Here is a 22,418-nt window from a genome sequence, read left to right on the forward strand (position 1 = left end):
ATTTTTAGTGGCCATCTTATGCACAGAATAACGTTATCCATAGTCCAACACGTGCTGGAACACTGGACGCTCCACCCACCTCAGCTACTATCTGTAAGGTGCTGTCTTAAATGGATAGTAGTACTCTATGGTACCGCCTAACAACTAAGAGGCCGTTATAAGCTAACATAGTGACTTAGGGTGAGGTATCACCTTTCCTGTCATAATTTCTTTGCCAGGTATGTTTGCTGTTGATCCCCTGAAAGGGCAGGATAGACTCAGGATTGACTCAGGTTACAAGGTAACACAATCAGCTGCTGATCACTTCACACACATCTGCTAGGAATCTCATTGCAATCCTTCCTCCATTTCATCTCATCCTTGAAAAAGAATGCCAAGATTGTCCCGGAATTTGCACTCATTGAACAAAACAAAATCTGCGATGCGTCTAGTTTTATGAAATAGAATGTGTGAAAGATGATTTACACTGCAGCGCTTTATGTCCCTCGGTCATCTTATTTGAACATTCCATTGGTTAGGCTATAATGATTTGAAGAAAATATGTCAATGAACATAAATCTCATTAAGACTGTTATCAAAAAAGAAATTATCAACTACAAAATAATATTAAGTAACCACCCTCAATGAAAGCCTGACAACCTTATTGTTAACTCTGCTATTTGTACATTGTGCCCGTACTGTGGCTGTGCGGAGTAATATAGTATTGCATCATTTCAACAGGGTTGAAAGCAAATGGCCGTGATGAATGACCACATGTAATCTCAACCTGGAAGGAAGAGTTAGGATGAGGAGCTGCACTCTGGGATAGTAGAAGGGGAAAATAGACGAGTGTTGCCTTGGACTAGTGATGAGAGCGGTGTTTCTAACATCCTTAGAGAGAACCGCACTTGCTACCTATACAATGTCACTGCACTTCCCTCTGGTCAGGATATTTAAGGGTCTGGGTATCGGGTGTGGCATAGATCGTATAACTAATGTAATTGTTTCCATATCAACATAGACAGTCAACTCTTACAGTCTGCTATCAATGGAAACAGTGCGTAAGTGATTGTCATCTCTCTGCTCATGCAGATCAGCATCTCCTGCTTCTTGACGGCCAGCAGAGCTCTGTCAGATGTGGCTGAGATTCCACCAGGCCCCAAAGGCTTCAGTTGACCTTTGCCGATTCTTCCATGGCACAAAAACCTGCCTCATCAGCGGCTGCAATGTGGCAATGTCAGGAAAAACAGGCCCTGGGCTGCATCCCATTTTCAGACTATAATGTAACTTGTCCAGGTGCCAAGTAAGGTCTGCTAGAACTTGGAAATAAACCCCTTTGTGCTCCTTGACTTTAGTCAGCAGAAGAATGCACCTCCACATGTGTTCATACGGGACAACCAGGTTCTGCAACAGCTTCATCCCCCAGGCCATAAGACTATTGAACTCACAATCAAACCGATGCCAGAAATTTCTTATACATTGTCACTTTTAAAAACTTTCCTACATATCTATTTTACAGAACTATGCACATGAAACACTTTTTATGGACACACTAAGCACTTTTACTGATCGCTTGATATAAATGTTATATTCTGCTGCTACTTTGAAGAGTCAATGCAACGAAATTTCGTTCAATGTGCACTGTGTCTATGTGTATGCCTGAATGACAATTAAAGTTAATCTAAAAAAAATTCATAGCAGCCTTGTCACACGCTGAATCCTTTGGAGCAGAATTGGTGTGAGGTCTCTCATTCTGAGAGCTTTAACTCCCCCATCCGTCAGGCCTAACAATGCCAACTTGTACCAGTGGCCTCTCCATTGAAATGTGCACACACAAGAACAACTGGCCCTTCAAGCCTGCTCTGCCACTTAACATGATCAAGGCAGATCATCTCTTCTTTTGTGCCAGTTTCCCATGGCCCTGAATTTCTACCTCCTAATGATCTTCCAATACTTCTAATGGTTCAGCCTCTACAGTCTCCTTGGGTAGAGAATTCCAGAGATTCTTCAGCCATGCAAAGATAAATTTCTCCACATCTGTATTTTAAATGACCTGCCTATAATTTTGTAGCTATGTCTCGCTGTTTGAAACTCTTCTGCAAATGAAAACATCCACTCTGTCAAGTCGCCTAAGGTCTGTGTGTGTGTGTGTGTGTTAAAGAGGGAAGGAAGAACATGTGTGCATATGTGACAGGAAGAGAGTGTATCTACACTAAATGAGGGAGCGTGAGAAAGTGTGGATGTGAGAGAGATGGAGGATGTTAGGCGGCACAGTGAAGCACAGTAGAGTTGCTGCCCTACTGCACCAGAGATCTGGGTTTGATCCTGATTACAGGTGCTATCTTTACGGAGCCTGTACATTATCCCTGTGACTGCGTGGGTTTTCTCCAGGTGCTTCGGTTTCCTCCTGCACTCCAAAGACGTGCAGGTTTGTAGGTTCTATAAATTGTAAATTGTCCCTAGTGTGTAGGATAGTGCTAGTGTATGGGGTGATCGCTGGGCAGTGGGGCGAATGGCCTGTTTCCATGCTGTATCTGGTCTAGAGTATGCGTGAGAGAGAGAGAGAGAGAGTATGTGCTCGGTTGTGAGAGAGTATACATATATAAGAGAGAAAAAGTGTGAGGGAAAGTGCACGCGCATGTGAATGCATGTATGTAGTTATGTCTGGTTCACAGTTGTGTTTGTGATCTAAATGTCAGACCATTGACTTTGACAAATTTAGTGAGACCATGGAATTTTTTCATATACCGTTCCCAGGAATGTGGCAATTATTTCAAGGGGCCCTTCTTGCCATTTCTTGTTCTGGCCTAGTCTGCAACCCCCCCTGGAATCCGTGGACATACAGTATCTCCTCTTTCATCTATATACACAAGGATGAAGATTTGTTTTTGTGAAGAACCATGCTCACTCCTGTTTCTGTACTGCCTACTGCCCCCTGCAGACATTTCAACTCGGTTAACAGCTAAATATATTTTCTGTAGAGCTGTAGATTGGTGGCGGACCCTTTAAGAGCAGCAATACTGATGCAGGAATGCATCAACAGCTGTGTGGCCTCTAATCATTGTAAACCGCAAAAGACGGTTGTGTTCAAAAATGCATTGACAGCTTTAGATTGATCACAGTCAAAAACAACATGCAAACTGGCCGATGTGAATAGGTGCAGGTCTGACACTATTTAGAAGTAATCCTGTGTCTATTCTGTGACTTGATATAGTTGCGTTGGTGAAATCAGAATGCAGTACTGGTGCCCCAGGGCCTGTATCACAGAGTTCATTGCAGAGAGAAGAGGGATCTTGAAATGGGTTTGTTGTATCGGCATGTTCTGAAAAACATTTTTTTTTTGTACATCTGGACTATGTGAAAGAAGAAATGAATCAGCATCTCCAAATTATCAGACGGAACTACCAGCTTCCTCATTGTGTTCTATTTTAAAAATAGTGCAAAATTTACGGAAGAAATGGGGGAGGGGATTCACATATTGACATGTGAGTATGAGTAACTGCCAGTGACTCTTGGTCAACACAGTTCCATTGGGACTATGTGTTAATACTAAACATTATCACCATCTAATCGTGGGTGGTGATCTCTGGATTCCTCCTGCACCACATGCTAGTGAGGGTAGGAATAGGAAGATAGAACTGGAGAATGTATGGCTGAGGGGTTGGTTCAGAGGGCAGGGATTCAGATTTCTGGATCATTGGGATCTCTTTTGGCGCAGAGAAGGCCTGATGGAAGGATTGCACCTGAACTGGAGAGGAACCAATATCTTGGCGGGCAGGTTTGCAAGTACTACTCAGGAGGATTTAAACTAGATTGGCAGGGGGATGAGATCCAATGCACTGCTGAGGCAAGTGGGAAGTTAGCACAGAACGCAAAAACAGCAAGTTCAGTTGACAGGATAAACATGGCAAGGAGCGAGGAAAAACGATTAGATTAAATTGCATTTATTTTGATTCTCGATGGTGACAGGTAAAGCGGATAGGTACAGTGGCTTGCAAAAGTATTCATACCCCTTGAACTTTTCCACATTTTGTCACGTTACAACCACAAACGTAAATGTATTTTATTGGGATTTTATGTGATAGACCAACACAAAGTGGCGCATAATTGTGAAGTGGAAGGTAAATGATACATGGTTTTCAAATTTTTTTACAAATAAAAAACTGAAAAGTGTGGCGTGCAAAAGTATTCAGCCCCCTTTACTCTGATACCCCTAAATAAAATCCAGTGTAACCGATTACCTTCAGAAGTCACCTAATTAGTAAATAGAGTCCACTTGTGTGTAATCTAATCTCAGTATAAATACAGCTGTTCTGTGAAGGCCTCAGAGGTTTGTTAGAGCACATTAGTGAACAAACAGCATCATGAAGCCCAAGGAACACACCAGACAGGTCAGGGATAAAGTTGTGGAGATGTTTAAAGCAGGGTTAGGTTATAAAAAAATATCCCAAGCTTTGAACATCTCACGGAGCACTGTTCAATCCATCATCCGAAAATGGAAAGAGTATGGCACAACTGCAAACCTACCAAGACATGGCCGTCCACCTAAACTGACAGGCCGGGCAAGGAGAGCATTGATCAGAGAAGCAGCCAAGAGGCCCATGGTAACTCTGGAGGAGCTGCAGAGATCCACAGCTCAGGTGGGAGAATCTGTCCACAGGACAACTATTAGTCGTGCACTCCACAAATCGGGCCTTTATGGAAGAGTGGCAAGAAGAAAGCCATTGTTGAAAAAAAGCCATAAGAAGTCCCGTTTGCAGTTTGCCACAAGCCATGTGGGGGACACAGCAAACATGTGGAGGAAGATGCTATGGTCAGATGAGACCAAAATTGAAGTTTTTGGCCTAAATGCAAAACGCTATGTGTGGCGGAAAACTAACACTGCACATCACCCTGAACACACCATCCCCACTGTGAAACATGGTGGTGGCAGCATCATGCTGTGGGGATGCTTTTCTTCAGCAGGGACAGGGAAGCTGGTCAGAGTTGATGGGAAGATGGATGGAGCCAAATACAGGGCAATCTTGGAAGAAAACCTGTTAGAGTCTGCAAAAGACTTGAGACTGGGGCAGAGGTTCACCTTCCAGGACAACGACCCTAAACATACAGCCAAAGCTACAATGGAATGGTTTAGATCAAAGCATATTCATGTGTTAGAATGGCCCTGTCAAAGTCCAGACCTAAATCCAATTGAGAATCTCTGGCAAGACTTGAAAATTGCTATTCACAGACGCTCTCCATCCAATCTGACTGAGCATGAGCTATTTTGCAAAGAAGAATGGGCAAAAATTTCAGTCTCTAGATGTGCAAAACTGGTACAGACATACCCCAAAAGACTTGCAGCATTAATTGCAGCGAAAGGTGGTTCTACAAAGTATTGACTCAGGGGGGCTGAATACTTTCGCACGCCACACTTTTCAGTTTTTTATTTGTAAAAAAACTTGAAAACCATGTCTCATTTTCCTTCCACTTCACAATTATGCACCACTTTGTGTTGGTCTATCACATAAAATCCCAATAAAATACATTTACGTAGATTTGGCATAGTAGATTGCTCTGGATGGGATCCTGGAAGAGCTGGCTAACAGGATACAGAACTAGCTTCATGGTAGGAAGCAGAGGGTGGTGGTGGAGGGTCGTTTTTCAGACTGGAGGTCTGAGACAAGCGGTGTGCTCTGGCTATGGGGTGATCATTTAGATCTTCTATAAAATATAGAAGATAGATAGATAGATAGATAGATGTTGTCAGCAAAATCCTGTCTCAGAAGGCTTGCAACCAGTAAATAACACTGCCAAAGGATAAAACTCAGCCTAATCCTTTGTAAAGATGTTACTCCAGCTTTTTGTGTCTAACCGGTTTAAACCAGCATCTGCTGTTCCTTCCTCAACATTTTCAGTTGGATACAGATGTCTCACATACGCACTACAGCTACTCCTACCTCCCCATGAGTCTAGCTATCCTCTGGTTCTCACTTTGCTCCTTCCTACAGTATCTCCATGTTTCCTTCTTTTTGGCCAACACATCTCCATATAATTTTACTAAAGAGGCTTCAGTGGATTCATCCTCTACACTAGTAATTTCTGTTGTTTCCTGTTCTCTTTTTGCCCTCAGATCTGCCCACACATTCCCTATCTGCTCCTTACTTTGCCCTTTCATTTTAACATGGTCTATCTTTACTTGTCCAGTCTTGTTTGCGTTGAACCAGCTGGGAACTGTTGACAAAGTAACAGTGATGTGCAGTGAGGTCAATGGCTGGGGAGGCACTGGCTAGTATCAGTGGCCCGGCCCTCCCTGTATTGATCACCATGTCTCCCCAGGGAGAGAGGGAGGTGGAGCCGGGGCTGTGTGCGTGAAGCATGGTGACTGGAGGGGCGGGAGCATTGCCCCGGGACCATGAGGGAATGACCCACCTCCCCCTCTCCCCCTTCTCCATTCCCCCTCACACCCCCCTCCTGTCTACCCCTTGCTTCCCCCTCCACCCCTCTACTCTCTCTCCATCTCTCTCTCCCCCCTCCACCCGGGATAGATCTACCCGAGCCGAGAGTACATTACTCCAGCGCGGGGCCCCCTTAGGTGCGGGGCCCAATTGGGAGCTCTCAGCGGCCCAGAGCCTCCGAATCGGCCGCTACAAATCAACTAATCAACCTACCAGTCAGCTCCGCCCGCGGCTGGAAAGTCAGCGCCGCCAGCGGTGGAACCCAGTGCTGTGCCGCCGCTGCTGAAGCTAGCTAACGTGGAGGGAGAGTGAGGTAGTGTTAATTACGTGGGCTGAGCCTATGTAATTGACGCCCGCTCATCCTCCACTAGGCTCAAGACACGCCCCCTCAGTGAGGCAGATGTGATCGCTGCCTCCCCTGGTGCTTTTTCATTGCGGTTTTATGACGAGACCAGCGAGCCTAAATTTAATATATTTATACGTGAAATAAGCTACCTGGACTATGGAAGGCGAGGCCATGTAATGAAGGGGTTTACAAACATTACATTGGTGACATACAGAGAGATAGTAACAGGCACACGCTTATTGCCCGCGCTCCATCCAGTTATCGAGGGGTTGCCCAATCAGAGGGGAGGCTCAGCTCGTCGCTGCCTCACCTCTCATCTCTCCCTGTATTTGCAGCGGAGCTGTGCAAATTTGGCGATTTTGACAATAAAAAATGATTAGATTCATATAGAAATGACATTTATAACAGATCAGTGGAAAAATCTTTATATTTATTTTATATTATTATTATTTTTCTTTACTTTTCTTGACAGCTATTTTCATTGGGAGTATGGCAGGTGAGGCTCCGCCTCCCCTGCCCGCACGTTCCTGCAAAGTAAGCCATGCACACCATCCTGGCTCCAGTCCCTGATGACTGGGGCTGCTGTGGCTATGTTGTCAACTCCATTGCTCGTGACTGTTCACTGCCCCTGACTTGTCAATGCTATTTCTCCCTTTCCCGAGTCTATAAAAGCCCGTGCCTCTCTTGTTATATCCATGATAATATTGTCCTTATTTAGATAGACCCTGAAATACACAGGGAGGTGCATCCTCCCCATTTCAAGTATCTGTGACTCACCCCTCTTTACCTTAACTGTTTTCCCTCCTGAATTTGTCACATAAATAGCCTTTGCAGTTGTGGATAAGCGTTGGCAGTTATTGCCGTTGATGTCCTTCTGTCTACTAACATGTCGCATTGCTGCCCCCTAATGAAGTTCTTGTGTACTTCTGTGGTACTAGCAATAGGAACTGCTGCCTTCTATTTGCCTGACCTGGATGCTGCCCTGACTAGTTCTATGATCTAGTCGTCAGTCAGAGTAGACAGAGGGCGCTGTTGTTGTTTCTGTCTGTTCTGGCAGGTGACTCTCACATCTTCCTCTCTTATTAGGATACATTCTATTATTATTATAAATTCCAATGACAAAGAACATTTCCAAGGGGAGGAACCATCATTGAAGTTTAATTTCTTTTCTGTGTGGTTTTCTTTTACCTCATCAGAGGGTTCTGAATCTTTAGTAAGCAATTATTTGAAATCTATGACTATTGTTATTGTGGAAATGCATAGATATGTGAAAATTAAAGGAGTGAAAGTTTATCACATGCTATGCAGGGTTGAGGTTAGTGAATGGCAGAATAGGTTTGAGGGACTGAACTGCCCTCTCATAATTTGAGATGGGTTTACATACTAAGTTGGTGGAGGAGAAGGTGAGTGGCAGATTTTTTATTGGTGTTCAGGTGATGGTGGCAGTGGCAACTTTCAGTATTCTACCTGACAGCCATTTTCTTGAAGCTGGGATAATGGTGGTGTTACCATATACGTTTGCACTTGATAGCATTTTCTACATTTCTTGGTGCATAATTTACATTATCCCATGCTGTGATGTAGACCTTGATATTATAGGTTTCCTAACTTCCTGAATGGTGGGTTTGTCATTGCCATGTAATTCTGAAATAACATGTCACATTACACACTGCACATAATGAGCCCTGAATGTAGCAATAGCAGCGCAGTCCATGGGTTGCAACAATAAAATTATGTAAAGAGGCAAAAATGCTACCTGGATGTTGTGGTTAATGGAATGCTTTGATGCATTTCTGACTGTAAGCATGGCTTTTTTACACAGATTATTCCTCACAATATTATTCAATGCAAGGGGAGGGAATGACATGATATTGATGTGTCAATATTCCTACTTTTTTGATAGATTACTCAACCACTGGAAGATTGGACTTTGAATTTTCATTTGTTATGGCAAAAAATGTAAAGAGCTAATTCTATAATACATAGAATCAGAAATGTTTCTAAATTGAGGAATACCTGTGCAGGTGTTATTGACCCATTTAGATGGCTGAACTACCCAAACTTTTTAGTACACTATCCATGTTCTGTAATTTTGAGGAAGCAACTAACACAAACAGATTGCAATGTAGATTTGCAGTCTTTTCATTACATTTTCAAATAAGATGGAATCAGTTAAAATTAAGGCTCATGTGGATGATGGAAACTTAGTGGAGACTGCAGATGCTCAAATGGTGAGCCACAGCACAAAATAAAACTGCTATAGGAACTCAGCAGTAGATTTTCATACCTCTCAAAACTTCTGCCTGATTCAGCGGTTAAGGGAGGGTGCAGGACTGGCAGCTCAATGTTCCAGAGTACAGGAGATTCAGGACAGACAGGGGTGAGGAAAAAAGAGGAGGGGGATTGCATTGTTGGTTAAGGAGGATGTCACAGCTGTGTTCAGAGGTGATATTACGGACGGTTCGTCTAGTGAGGCTATATGGGTGGAGCTGAGGAACAAGAAAGAGATGATCACCTTTTTGGGGATGTGCTACAGACCCCCGAATAGTCAATGGGAATTAGTAGAACAAATGTACCGGGAGATTGCAGACAGCTGCACGTCAAATAAGGTTGTTGTGGTAGGGGATTTTAACTTTCCCAATATAGACTTGGAAAATCATAGCGTGAAGGGTTTAAATGGGGTGCAATTCCACAAAAGTGTTCAGGAGAGTTTCCTTAAGCAGTATCTGGAGGCCCCCACGTGTGAGAGGGCACTGCTAGTATTGGGTAATTAGGAAGGCAAGTTAATGAAGTGTGCGTGGAGGAGCCGTTTGGGACCAATGACCACAGTTCGACTAGGTTTAAGATAGTTACGGATAGGGACGGAGAGGGTCCACGTGTTAAAATGCTCAACTGGGGTAAGGTCAACTTTGAGGGTATGAGAGAAGGTCTCGCTCAAGTTGACTGGAGCAGGTTATTAGAGGGGAAAGGAACAACAGGCCAAGTGGGATTTTTTAAAAGTGTACTGAAGAAAGCTCAGGATATGTACGTTCCCGTTAGAGTGAAGGGCAAAGAGAGGGTAGGTTCCTCGAATTGTCAGAGCCAAGCCATCACAGGGCCGACATGCAGAAGGGTGCAATGTGGGGGGGTTGGGGTTGTTTGGTTGCGGCCAAAATGGGTCGGCGGCGTGGGGCAGCGTTCGGCGGTGGCAGCAGCATGTTATAACGTGCAATCGCTCCTCTCTCCCCTCTATGTCCTTCCTCTTTGTGTTCCCTCCCCCCGCATGTTTTAAAAGTGATTTCTGCACATGAATGTTCATACCAATGGGATGTAAACTGCCCAAGCAAAATATGAGGTGCTGTTCCTCTAATTTGTAGTGGGACTCACTCTGGCCATGGAAGAGGCCCAGGACAGAAAGGTCAGATTCGGAATGGGAGGGGGGGGGGGGGGCGGTTGAAGTGCTGAGCCACCGGGAGATCAGGTTGGTTATTGCGAACTGAGCGGAGGCGTTGAGCGGAGCGATCGCCAAGCGTGCGCTTGGTCTCACCGATGTAGAGCAGTTGACACCTGGAACACTGAGTCCCACCGCAAATTGGAGGAACAGCACCTCATATTTCGCTTGGGTAGTTTACACCCCAGCTGTATGAACATTGACCTCCACTTTCAGGTAGTCCTTGCTTTCTCCCTCCCTCCCTCCCTCCCCTCCCATTCTCACATCCTACTGTCTCCGCCATTTCCTTTCTTTTTACCGCCACATCAGTCTGAAGAAGGGTCTAGATCCGAAACGTCGCCTATTTCTTCGCTCCATAGATGCTGCCTCACCCGCTGAGTTTCTGAGTTTTTTTGTCGACCTTTGCTATATTCCTTCTCTCCCAAATTCGAATTATTGTTCAGCATGATCAACTGAGAGTAATCAGGAGAAATGCTCATTGGCGATATTTAATGATGTCTGACTGGGGTCTCCTTTGAGAACTCTCTCAGCCTCTCACTTGTATCCCATCTCCAGTGGGACCAGTGTGATGGGTGATTCTGACCATCAAAATGCCCCTGTCCCGTCCGCAAGGGCCCCTTAGCTTAATCACAACGTCACTTTCACCCAATAAAATTCAGGGAGCCGATTCCACTGGCCAATAAGACACGTCTGCGAAACGTCAGCCAATAGGATGCGGAATGCTGCCGGCAAATAGGGCGCGGCCGCGGTGAGGCTGGGCTTCAATTGGGCGGACGAGACGCAGCGTTTCACCAATCAGCGAGTGGCGCAACTGGCGAGTAAGATGGCGGCCGGGTGCGGGGAGCGGAGCTTCGTCCAGGTGTGAGGTGAGCTTGAGGGAGGTGTCGGCGGGGATCGGAATGAGGCCCTGAGATTAGAGCTGGCTCGTCGTCCAGCTCTGGAGCCCCGGGATCGGGATCGGGATCGTGTTGCAACGAGTAAGCAGGGATAGTGGGAGACAACGTGAGTTGGTGCAGGGGTAGGGATGGTCTGCCGGGGCCATACCTTTAGCAAAGACATTTTGCAATCAACTCATCAAATTCCCTTCCATGGAACACGATCGAACACAATGATTTTAACTAAAGGCTTTTCGTTTAATTGTAATTTCTGATTTATGGGCATTAGCCTGAAATGTTAACTCTACAGATGCCACCTCCCATCGATCACCTATGTAAATATTTATTTGCTAATACTCAGTTTGGACCGTTCGCGGCGTTAAAAGTGACGAAAACGGTTTTTATCGTCAACCGTTCATTGATCATTATTCATATGTTGATTTTTTTTTATGTGGGGTGCCATCGTTATTTGTACAATATGCTATATCAGTGCCGATTGTTGATAAATCTCCACGTTTAACAATTAATATAAGCAGTGTTGGAAAGGATTGCTGGCTGAAATCCTGATTGTTTTAAGTTGTATGTTAATAATTTAATCACATGTTAATAATTTAACTGCACCGTCTTGTCCAATAAATGATAATAATAATAATATATTTTATTGTCAACGGGAAAGCAGGGATAGTGGGAGAGAACGTGAGTGGGTTTTATGATGTGAAATACTCAGTTTATGGTTGTATAATTCTGCATTTTACGTAGTTATAATTAATCTGAGATCAGGAGGTGTTACTATTGTATTCGAGTAAATGTGCTGTAATAGGATTTCTAATTGAAATCCTGAATAAGACTTAAATCAAAGCAAAAGGAAGTGTGGGGGTTGAATGATGTTTACCTTTCTTCAAGTGTGAACTAGCCTATTATGTTCTGTAATGGGAGATGTATGCCTTGGTTGTCATGACAGTTTACTTCTGTTTAAGCGTCAGATCTCAAGTGTCGAGCGTGTTTGTCATGTACAGTGACGGGAACATTGGCATTTTTACTTGGTGCAGCTTTACAGGCATGAATTTCATTTTTCAACTTAAACTTGGAATGTGTAGAGCAAAGTATTCTTTCCAAAAGATTGCACTTATTGGTCTTGAAATGTGAAAGGACAGCTTGAAAGGTAAATTACCATTGATGATGAGATTCAAGTTCTGTTTTTTGCATACGATATATGTTACTACAAGTCATTGTTATGTACGCAATTAAGAGATAACATAGGGTGACGCAATTCACAACTAGTATGGATGCTTATAGTATTGTAAGAAAGAACTGCAGATGGTGGTTAAAATCGAAGGTAGACACAAAATGCTGGAGTAATTCAGCAGGTGAGGCAGCATCTATGGAGAGAAGGAATGGGTGACGTTTTGGGTCGAGACTGAAGAAGGGTTTTGATCCGAAACATCACCCATTTCTTCTCTCCATAGATGCTGCCTCATTCGCTGAGTTACTCCAACATTTTGTGTCTACCTTAGATGCTTATAAGTGTCTGGATTTAATCCTGACGTCTGGTGTTGTCTGCATGGCGTTTTCACATCCACTGATTGTCTCACACTTCCGAAAGAAATGTGGAATGGTAGGTTAATTGTACACTGTAAACTAGCTCTAAAGTATAGGTTGTAGTATAATCTGGGGGGTGGAGTGGAGTGATGGGAATGTGGGGAGAATAAAATGGTGTCCGAATTAAATAGTTGCTTGCTGGTCGGTTTCGATTCAGTGGACTGAATGGCCTGTTTCCATGGCTCCCGTGACACTATATTAGAAGCATTTACATAGTAAATACAAGCAAAGCTCTTTCTTTAAGGCCAGGAAAGTTAGTATATAAAAAGAGGGAAAATCAAATGCTTGAAATCTGCATCAAAGACACTGAATGTACTCAGTAAGTTAGGCAGCATCTGTTGGGGAGAAATATGAAATTAACTGAATGCTGGAGTTAGACACAAAATGTTGTAGTAACTTAGGCAGAATATTTGGAGAAAAAGAAAAGGGTCGGCACCCTTCTTCAGATTGTAAGTAGAGGTGGGGAGGAGGGGAACTGGAGGTAAAAAACAGCCAAAACAAATCAAGGCTGGTAACAGATGACCTGGGAATCCACAATGGCCCATTGATGGCCGGGGAAGGTGTGGTAATGAGAGGGATACAAGGATGCAAATAATGGAACTGGTGGGACGACTAGGATGGAGAGACAAGGGATGGGTCGGAATGCAGGAGTTGCTTGAAATTAGAGAAATCAACGTTCATGCCACTAGATTGTAAGTTGCCCAAACAAAATATAAGGTGCAGTTCCTCCACTTTGCATGTGGCCGCACTCTGACTGTGGTGGAGGCCCAGGTCAGTATAGGAAGAGGAGATAAAATGTTTGGCAACTGGGAAATCTTGAAGGTCAAGGTGGACTGAGCATAAGTGTTCAGCGAAACTATCGTCAAGTCTACGCTTGGTCTCGCTGATATGTAGGATCCCTATAGCATTATAGCCCTATAGAATGAACGTGTGTTGGTAGGAACTGCAGACGCTGGTTTACACAGAGGTTGCACTGAGAAAAGGAATAGGTGACTTTTCTTGCCTGAAGAAGGGTTCTGACCTGCAATGTCACTTACTTCTTTTCTCCAGAGATGCTGCCTGACCCGCTGAGTTACTCCAGCTATCTATTGACCTGGCACATAGATGCAATGGGTGAATATCCAACTTTGACCAGCAAACTAGCAGGACCCTACAAGCATTTGTTTTGAGGTTGAAATTGTTCACTGTATGTATAAATAGCGAGGGTGATGGAATAGAAAACTAAGGTAGACAAAAATGCTGGAGAAAGCCAGCAGGCAAGGCAGCATCAATAGAGCGAAGGAAATAGGTGACGTTTTGGGTCGAGACCCTTCTTCAGACTGAATAGAAAGCTATGTATCCATGTTTGCCAATGATATAAAGATAGGTGTTTTTATGAGCATTGTTGATGGAAGCTTTAAATGAAAGATAAATTTAAATTATTTGAGTATGCAAATTAGTGCCAAAATCAACTGTGCACTTTGAATCTTAAGAATAGAGTATCTTGCAAAAGGCAAAGCTGGACGTAGAAGTTCATGGAGAATTGTGGATGCATACGCTACTTTGCTCTTATCTTTGTGTGATTCCATTCTGTTAAAATGTCAAGGACAAGTATAAAATATAATCAAAATGGGCAATGGAATGTTGGCCTTTATACCCAGCATAGAAGAACATAGAAGTTATACAAAACCCTGACTAGACTACACATTGAGCACTGTTAGTATTTCTGGCACCATACCACAGGTGGCATATATTGACCTTTTCTGAAAGAACTGTACTGTAGATTTATTAGAATGAAACGGAGATTAGAAAAGTTAAATTGAAATTATGCAAAACAGAGTATATTTACTGCCGGGACAATAAATGGGTGTCCAAATTAGTACAAATTGAAAACTGAAGCATAAAGGATTCACAGATCTGAACATAAGCACAAGGGGGAAAATTGCTCTGGCTAACAAAAGTTGTGCAACAATCATCAATTAAGTGGAAAATTCAGTTGAAGTTTCTTATATATATATATATATATATATATATATATGAGAATTGATGGAGTAGGTAAACGGTATTTCTGTTATCTGAGGTATCCGGGAGTAGGACGGATAGGTTGAAAATTGGAGCCAGGGCTATTGTGAATGAACATTGCTAAGTGCAGAGGTTTGGAATGATATACTGTGCACAGCATTTGATGTTGAGCTAGTTGTAATTTTTATACCTGTAGGATTTATAATAACAGAATAAGGGATGTGAAGAAATGACCTGAAACAGCACCCATTCTTTATCTCCAGAGATGCTGCCTGTCCTGCTGAGTTACTCCAGCATTTTGTGTCTGTCCTGAATATAAACCAGCATCTGCAATTGCTTCCTACACATGTGAAGAAATTAGTTGAGTCACGGTCAGCCATGAAGGGTCTAAAAGGCTGTCCCGGTTCCTATGGTTTTCTACCTCAGCCAGTTGATTTGGACTTGCTGTGCAGCAGAATAGGTGCTAATTTTGTCAACTTTGGAAAATAATTGATTCCGATTTGAATGCAAGTCACAAATATGAAATTGGGCAAAGCTATAAAACAAAAAATAAGGTAGTAAAAAAGCAAAATGGTGTAATTTGCGCAATAATCAGCAAAATCTGAAAGCCACCAAGGTATAATCTGAAGGCATAAGGAACCTCCAGATTCAGGACAGTATCTTCCCTTCTGTTAGCAGGCAACTGAACCATCCTATCACAATTAAACTAAATGCTGGAATCTTGTGTAGAACACAAAGTGCTGGAGTAACTCAGTTGGAAAGGCAGCATTTCTGGAGAGAAGGAATAGCTGGCTTCATCAGTCAGGATATTGAGTATAGAAGTTGGAATGTTAGACTACATTTGTATAAGACATTGGTGAGGCTGCATTTGGTGTATTGTGTTCAATTTTGTTCACTCTGCTGTTGTTAGCTTGAAAGAATGCAGAGAAGTATTTCAAGGATGTTGCCAGGACTTGAGGTTAGTTTAGTTTATTATTGTCACATATATACAGTGAAAAGCTTTTTTGTTGCATGTTATCCAGTCAGCGGAAAGACGTGAAGATGAAGAAAGATAGAAAGATGAATTGCAAAACTCAATCTGCATTTCCATTAAGTTTGCAAAATGGTATTAATTTTGTTGCTAGACGTTGTGATTTTGTACTTTGGAGCTACTTTGTAAAGTGCTTTACAATGGCTTTGCAGTTGTTACTAACATCAGAAAGGCCATTGTAAGCTGATCGTTATCGAACAGACTTTATAAAGATTTCTGGGCTTCATAAAGTTCTTTTGATAATGAGTCATTTAAATTTTTAATGGAGTAAATAATCACCAGGAAATTTGCTAATTATGCTATGTAGTAACTAACATTTTGCCTACATATTTACACATTACTTTTGTATACTTCACATACTGACTGCACTGTAATTTCAGCAAAAAAACCTTTCAAGAAAAATGTTTTAACAATATATATTATCTGCAGAGTTAAAATGCAATTATAATATGTTTAAACTTGTTATTTTCTCTTTCCTAGATTATATGTGTTGTCGCCTGGTGAGAGATGGAAGGAACATATCGGGTTTTGCAGACTCCTGGAGCTCGACTTGGAGCACTGACAAATGCAGCAGTTAGTACACTAGAGCCAGGTCAGAGTCTCTTGATGGCCACCACATCAACCTCTCTTAAACCCCATGGTAGAAGGATGCAACTCACGGTTCAGTTGTTGGATGATATACAGGAGCAGTTTGAAGTAGAGGTGAGGTTATTTCCTTTTCCTCCCACAAATATCAGGAATTGAGCTAATTGGTATTTTATTTTGAAATTGAAAATATAGCTTGTAATGGTAGTTGAGGAAAGGAAGTACTGATGGATCAAAGATAGTTCCCACCTGTTTGATTTGATACAATAATACTGTTGTTATTGGAATTGTAGCAAGGAAAATCCGAAACTTTCATAACTATGAAAAGGTCATTAACAAGGAGGGATCAAATAGGTTATCTATATCTGGAGGTGGCAAATATAAATAAGGTTCTTAATGAACACTGCCTTTCTTCATAAAATAAGAGGCAATACCAACATGTACTCAGAGGAAGCGAAATATTGCATGGAACAAAAACAGTTAAAGAGGTTCGGAGGTTGGAGGAAGTGGATAAATTGCCTGGCTGGTTTTTGATTTTTGAATGTGTGGAAATTGCTGAGATTTTGATTATCATTTATCAATCCACTCAGCTTTGTGAATGGTGGCCGACGACTGGAAGATGTTAACACTTATCGTTGTTTAAAAACGTATAATGGTGTAATCTGAGTAATTGTAGGCCTGTCAGTTGAATTTTAGAGTAAATTATTTGAATTGAGGCATAATAGGTATAAATTAGAAAGAAGATGATTAATTAAGGATAATCATGCATGGCCTTATAAGGGAAAGATCTGTCTAACCCCCTCAAAAAAATTCAATCGTTAACAAAGAGGCTGTATTTGATTCGGTCAGCATGAATTTTGGAAGACTTTTTACAAATTCTTGTGTAATAGACCGATATTTACCAAAAACTAAAGCCCATGAATCCAAGAGAGAATAAAAAATAGACTTAGTGGCTGGAAACAAACAGTAATGGTTGATGGGTAATTTTGTGTTTGCTAGGCTATTGTCACTGCTGTTTAACATTTATTTTAATGATGTAGGCAGATGTTGGGGGTGTTGCACAGTAGTTTGCAGATGCTGTGAGTGAGGAGGCAGGCTTTAGGCTGTAAGAAGATTACAGGTGACCTTGTGTTATGGCCATTCGGGTTATGGACATTTGCCCTTGCATAGCTCACAACTCACTACCCAAAAGTTTGAGATATGAATAAAATACACTCATGAAATTTAAATAAAAGCATAGAAACATAGAAAATAGGTGCAGCAGTAGGCCATTCGGCCCTTCGAGCTAGCACCACCATTCAATATGATTATGGTTGATCATCCAAAATCAGTAGGAAAGAACTGAGTTACTCCAGCATTTTGTGTCTGTCCAAAATCAGTACCCCATTCCTGCTTTCTCCCCATATCCCTTGATTTCGTCAGCCTTAAGAGCTATATCTAACTCTCTTTTGAATACATATGCAGGAAAAAAGTAAATAAATCAACACGCATTTTTGTTTCAGCTTACGTTTCTTGATTCATGTGTAAATGACAAAATTTTGCGTTGCAGAAATCAAGCATAGTTTTAATGTGAGGGGGAAAGTCTAAAGGAGATGTGCGGGGCAATTTATTTTACACAGAGACTGGTGAGTTGCCTGGAACACTCTGCTGGAGGTAGTGTTTGAGACAGATACGATAATGGCATTAAAAAGACTTTTGCGTTGCATATTGAGGAAATGGAGGGATGTTGAATATGTGCAGGCAGATAAGAGATCTCGTGGCATCTTGCCAGCATAGACATGTTGGATCAAAGGGCCTATTCTGGTGTTGTACTGTGTTCTATAATATGGCCTGTTTTCTAGGAGCACAAACCTTCCATAATGCAGGGATTTTTGCCTGTGTAATATAGTCTGATCAGTTGGGCAGAACAGTGAGGTTATGCTGGAAATGTATACAATGCTAGTTGGCCACAGGTTGAGTTGCGTGTAAAATAAAGGTTGCCATGTCACGGGCAAGATATTGTTGCACTGAAAAATGTGTAGAATAGATTTGAGGAAAGAATGAGGTTACTTTGCCACAGAGGATGCTGCGTAGAGGTTTAATTGTGAGTTAACTTAGCTGAGAATAAAAAGGAAGGGCCTATTTCCTTCAACAGAGGATCAAATAAAAATATGCACGGATTAAAAATAATTGGTGGATGGATCAGAGGAGAGATAAAGAAACAGGTTTTCATGCAGACAGTGATCAGGTTTGGAACTTGCTGATGGAAAGGGTGGTAGAGGCAGAAATATTGCTGTCTTAAGTATTATTACGTTGTGCCCATAGAGGTGGGCTGTAGAGGCTTTGCAGGACGCTCACTCTGCAAAGTCCTCAACCAGTTGGGCATTCTGGGGCTGGCAAAGAAGTGGGCCATTCAATCCGCAAGCGAAGCCGCAGAGATTAAGAGGGCTGATACGTGGGCGGTTGCTACCGGGACGCAAGTCGGGGCCTGATCAACCCCGGCTGGGTCGCCTGGGCGAGGGTGTCTGATGTTGTGAGACCCGAAACATCCTCACATCACTGAGGATGCGTCCCAGCGCATCTAGAAGATGTATCTTTCACACTCACACGCTGGGTTTCTTAGTCTTGACCGGCACATACAAATAGCAGCAAATTGTGTTGTCACTTGTATTAAAAAAACAATGAAATATGGAATCTTGAGGTTCCACTGTAACTAAACGTGCGTGTTGTACTTTAGATAAAGTAGAAGGCTTCCTAGATGTGATCTTATATACCAATTCTGGTATACAAGATCACATATACAATATACAAAATGCAAAAGATATAAGCTCTCATGTTCCTGGTAATTTATGATTTTAAGAGCTTTGTTTCATATAACTTGAAGGGTCAGTGACACACTAATGATAGGTTTAATGAAAATTGTATTTTTTGTGTAATAGCGGTGGTGTACTATTATCCATAATGTGCTGATGTAATGTCAGAAAATTGTTAGCACTATTTTGTTTATGGCTGTTAGGTATTTGTTAGGTTTGTGGATTGACCTGTGGTCTCCAATCACACAAACTTGTTATCATCTGAGTATTTCACTTGTACCAAAGGCTGGTCTGATACCCTGACCTAGTTGTGCTTGCACACGATGCCCTCCTCCATCAGTTCCTGGGTGTGCCTGTTTTGCTAGAGAGAGGGTGTATAGTCGTGCGCAGTGGGAGGCAGTACTGACTCAAGGCCCAATGACGTCTCATGGTATCAAGTTAAACGTGGAAAACAAAATTTATGATTGTCCTCCCTCTGCTACTCAGTAAGTGCTCAATATGTTGAGCAATACTTGGAAGAAATGCTAAATGTAGCAAGAGCACCGCATGTGCTCTGCGTTGGTAACATCACCATCCACTGGCAGGTGTGGCTTGGTAGTACAGGTGCACAACCTTTTATCCGAAAGCCTTGGGACCAGACACTTTTCGTAATTCGGAATTTGTCGGTCTTCGGAATGGAAATTTTTTTGCGTAGATTTTAATGGCTGGCTCAGTGGTAGAGTGCTCGGCTCATATCCGCAAGGTCGCGAGTTTGCGCCTTGATCCCGGCAGTTCCTCGGTCGCGAGTTTGAGACTTCAATGTAGTTTTTTCTTGCAGAATAAATGTCTGTATGAAATGCAGTGTGTTGAATGAATTCCTGAATTTATAAATGTGACCGCAGCATTGAATCACCTCTCGCACTCATGTCACCCTAGCGGGGCTACATGCCCTTAGGGGACATTTTCACACTCTTATATCCGTGTGCAGCAGAGGCGACGTGCGTTTGGCGTCAAACGTGAGCTTTGGTGAGCTTTGGTGTGCAGACGACATCCTGGGAAAAATGTCCGGTTTCTTCCAGGTAGGCGATATACCCTCCCGGGCAATATACCCTCCACTTCTCTTTTATGAAGGGGATTTAGTTCCCCTTTCTTCCAGGACCGACCGGAGGTTCCGCTGTCACCTCTGCGGGCCACCCTCGGTGAACGCTCACTCAAATTTGTCTTGGGATTCCTACTCTCCCGCGCAATGTATCCTCACCTTCTCTTTTATGAATGGGGATTTAGTTCCCCTTTCTTCGAGGACCGACCGGAGGTTCCGCTGTCACCTCTGCGGGCCGCCCTCGGTGAACGTCCTGTCTCCCTGTCCCTGGGATAGCAGACAGCGATCAAACAGCACAATACCCCCCTCCCCCTCCAACTCCAGAGGAATCCGCTCCCCGATGGGCCGCTACGGCGACAAGTGGCAGTTCGCCCACAGCCCGAGCTGCGCGACCCCAAGAACAAGACGTACCTTGTACACCATCAGCTTCTGCCCATACGGGGAGCGTGTTCCTCTGGAGTTGGAGCGGGGCTGGGCTGGAGTTGCTGATCTGGGATCTCCGTGCTTGCAGTGGGCCTGGGGGTCGGTGTCCCGATGAGGGGGCTGTGGGCGAACTGCCACTTGTCGCCGTAGCGGCCCATCGGGGAGCGGCTTCTGGTGGTCCTGATGTCTCCGGCCAGTTTGCAGTTTTCCTCTGGAGTTGGAACGGGGTTGGGATGCTGCTGGCTGTGGGTCTCTGGGATCTCCGTGCTTGCAGTGGGCCTGGGGGTCGGTGTCCCGTTGGTCCTGACGTCTCCGGTGACTGGCACTGACCTGCTAGCATCGCCGACATGAAGACAGTGCAAAGCCCCCGCGCCGGTGCAATGGGCGGGGAGCTGGAGAGGGGAGGGAAGGGGTCACACACATGGCCGGGAAGCAGAGGGGTGTAGGTGGGTTGAAACTGAAGGCAGCGACAATCTGCTGCTGCTGCCTGCCCGCTGAGTTAAAAAGTTCCCACGCAAGACTCACGATACACTGTGTATCGTGCTACCGTGGGAACTTTTTAACTCAGCGGGCAGGCAGCAGCATATTGTCAATTATTAACCCTCCCGCGCAATATACCCTCACCTTCTCTTTTATGAATGGGGATTTAGTTCCCCTTTCTTCGAGGACCGACCGGAGGTTTCGCTGTCACCTCTGCGGGCCGCCCTCGGTGAACGTTTTCAAGGACCTTTCTTCAAGGACCGAAAAAATGTCCCCTATTCGGAGGTTTTCGTTATTTGGATCTTCGGATAAAAGGTTGTGCACCTGTACCATCATTGACCAATCTGGCTGCGTCCTGAAGGTCATAGCTATCACACTAGAGCAGGGGTCGGCAACCTTGTTCTGCATACGGGCCAGGACGCATGTCTGTCTGTGAGCGGATGGCGGGCCACATCTATCACGTGTGTACATGGATCCCGCCCCATCCCGCACCGGATGGAAGGCATCAAATCATGTGTTCACATAGATCCCGCCCCTTCGAGGACACCACCCGGAGCATTGCACCTAGTTACGGGCGCTCATGAACATGGCGCACCTAGGGACCATTGCCTTGGCTCTGTCCTGAAGGCGGTGGCTCAAATACTCAAACTCACTCGTCCCCGGCCTATTGACAACCTGGATCCTGACAGTGAAGCCCAAACACAGAAGGTGCGCGGCCGTGCTGGCGGCTTTGCGCAGGATGTGGTACAGCCAGAGCGTGGCGTTGGAGCTGCTCGGCGGCTCAGCCATTGCGGCCGCCAGCGCAGGCCTCCTTGCGTCACCGTGCCTGTGCGCCGCGGCCTCAGGGTACCGGAGATGACGGAAGTCTGCGGGCCAGATAACTACGGGGAAAAAATCGCCTGCGGGCCGGATGATTTCAGGTTATGGGCCGCATTCAGTCAGGGGGCCGTAGGTTGATGACCCCTGTACTAGAGAGTATTCTGAGGGATAGGATATATATGCACTTAGATGGACAAAGGCTGATTAGGGATAATCAACGTAGTTTTGTACCTGGGAGGTTGTGTCTCACACCTAAAAGGTCAATGAAGGCAGAGCTGTAGACATTGTATACATGGATTTTAGTAAGGCATTTGACAAGGTTCTGCATGGTAGACTGCTCTAGAAGGTTAGATCCCACGGGATTCAAGGAGAGAATCCCGAGTAGCTGAGGCCTTAGCCAAAGATCAAAGGGGGAACTGGCACAGGGGGATTTGTAACTTTGTAACCCTTTTTATGGGCGACTATTTGCTTACCGTGGCAAGGTATGCAAGCAAAGTATTTCACTGTGACTTGTCATATGTGACCAAGTATTCAATTCAATCAA

The 22,418-nt window shown here is 43.9% G+C and overlaps 1 protein-coding gene across 6 annotated transcripts in view; it reads left to right on the top strand.

Annotated features, from left to right (window-relative positions):
• Nucleotides 1-10,990: 10,990 nt before the first annotated feature.
• Nucleotides 10,991-22,418, top strand: part of farp2 (FERM, ARH/RhoGEF and pleckstrin domain protein 2) — a 146,080-nt gene continuing 134,652 nt past the window's right edge. For 3 of the 6 annotated variants that reach the window (XM_033031649.1, XM_033031652.1, XM_033031653.1), the window contains exons 1-2: nt 10,991-11,058; nt 16,178-16,399. In XM_033031649.1, the coding sequence (XP_032887540.1) occupies nt 16,205-16,399 (195 nt within the window). In that variant the 5' untranslated portion in view covers nt 10,991-11,058; nt 16,178-16,204. Of the gene's footprint in view, nt 11,195-11,268; nt 11,403-11,744; nt 11,764-16,177; nt 16,400-22,418 lie in introns of those variants that run through there. The other 3 variants (XM_033031646.1, XM_033031648.1, XM_033031647.1) reach the window with 3 other exon arrangements.

This window comes from Amblyraja radiata, chromosome 13 (genome assembly GCF_010909765.2).
Source record: "Amblyraja radiata isolate CabotCenter1 chromosome 13, sAmbRad1.1.pri, whole genome shotgun sequence".
Taxonomy (NCBI): Eukaryota; Metazoa; Chordata; class Chondrichthyes; order Rajiformes; family Rajidae; genus Amblyraja; species Amblyraja radiata.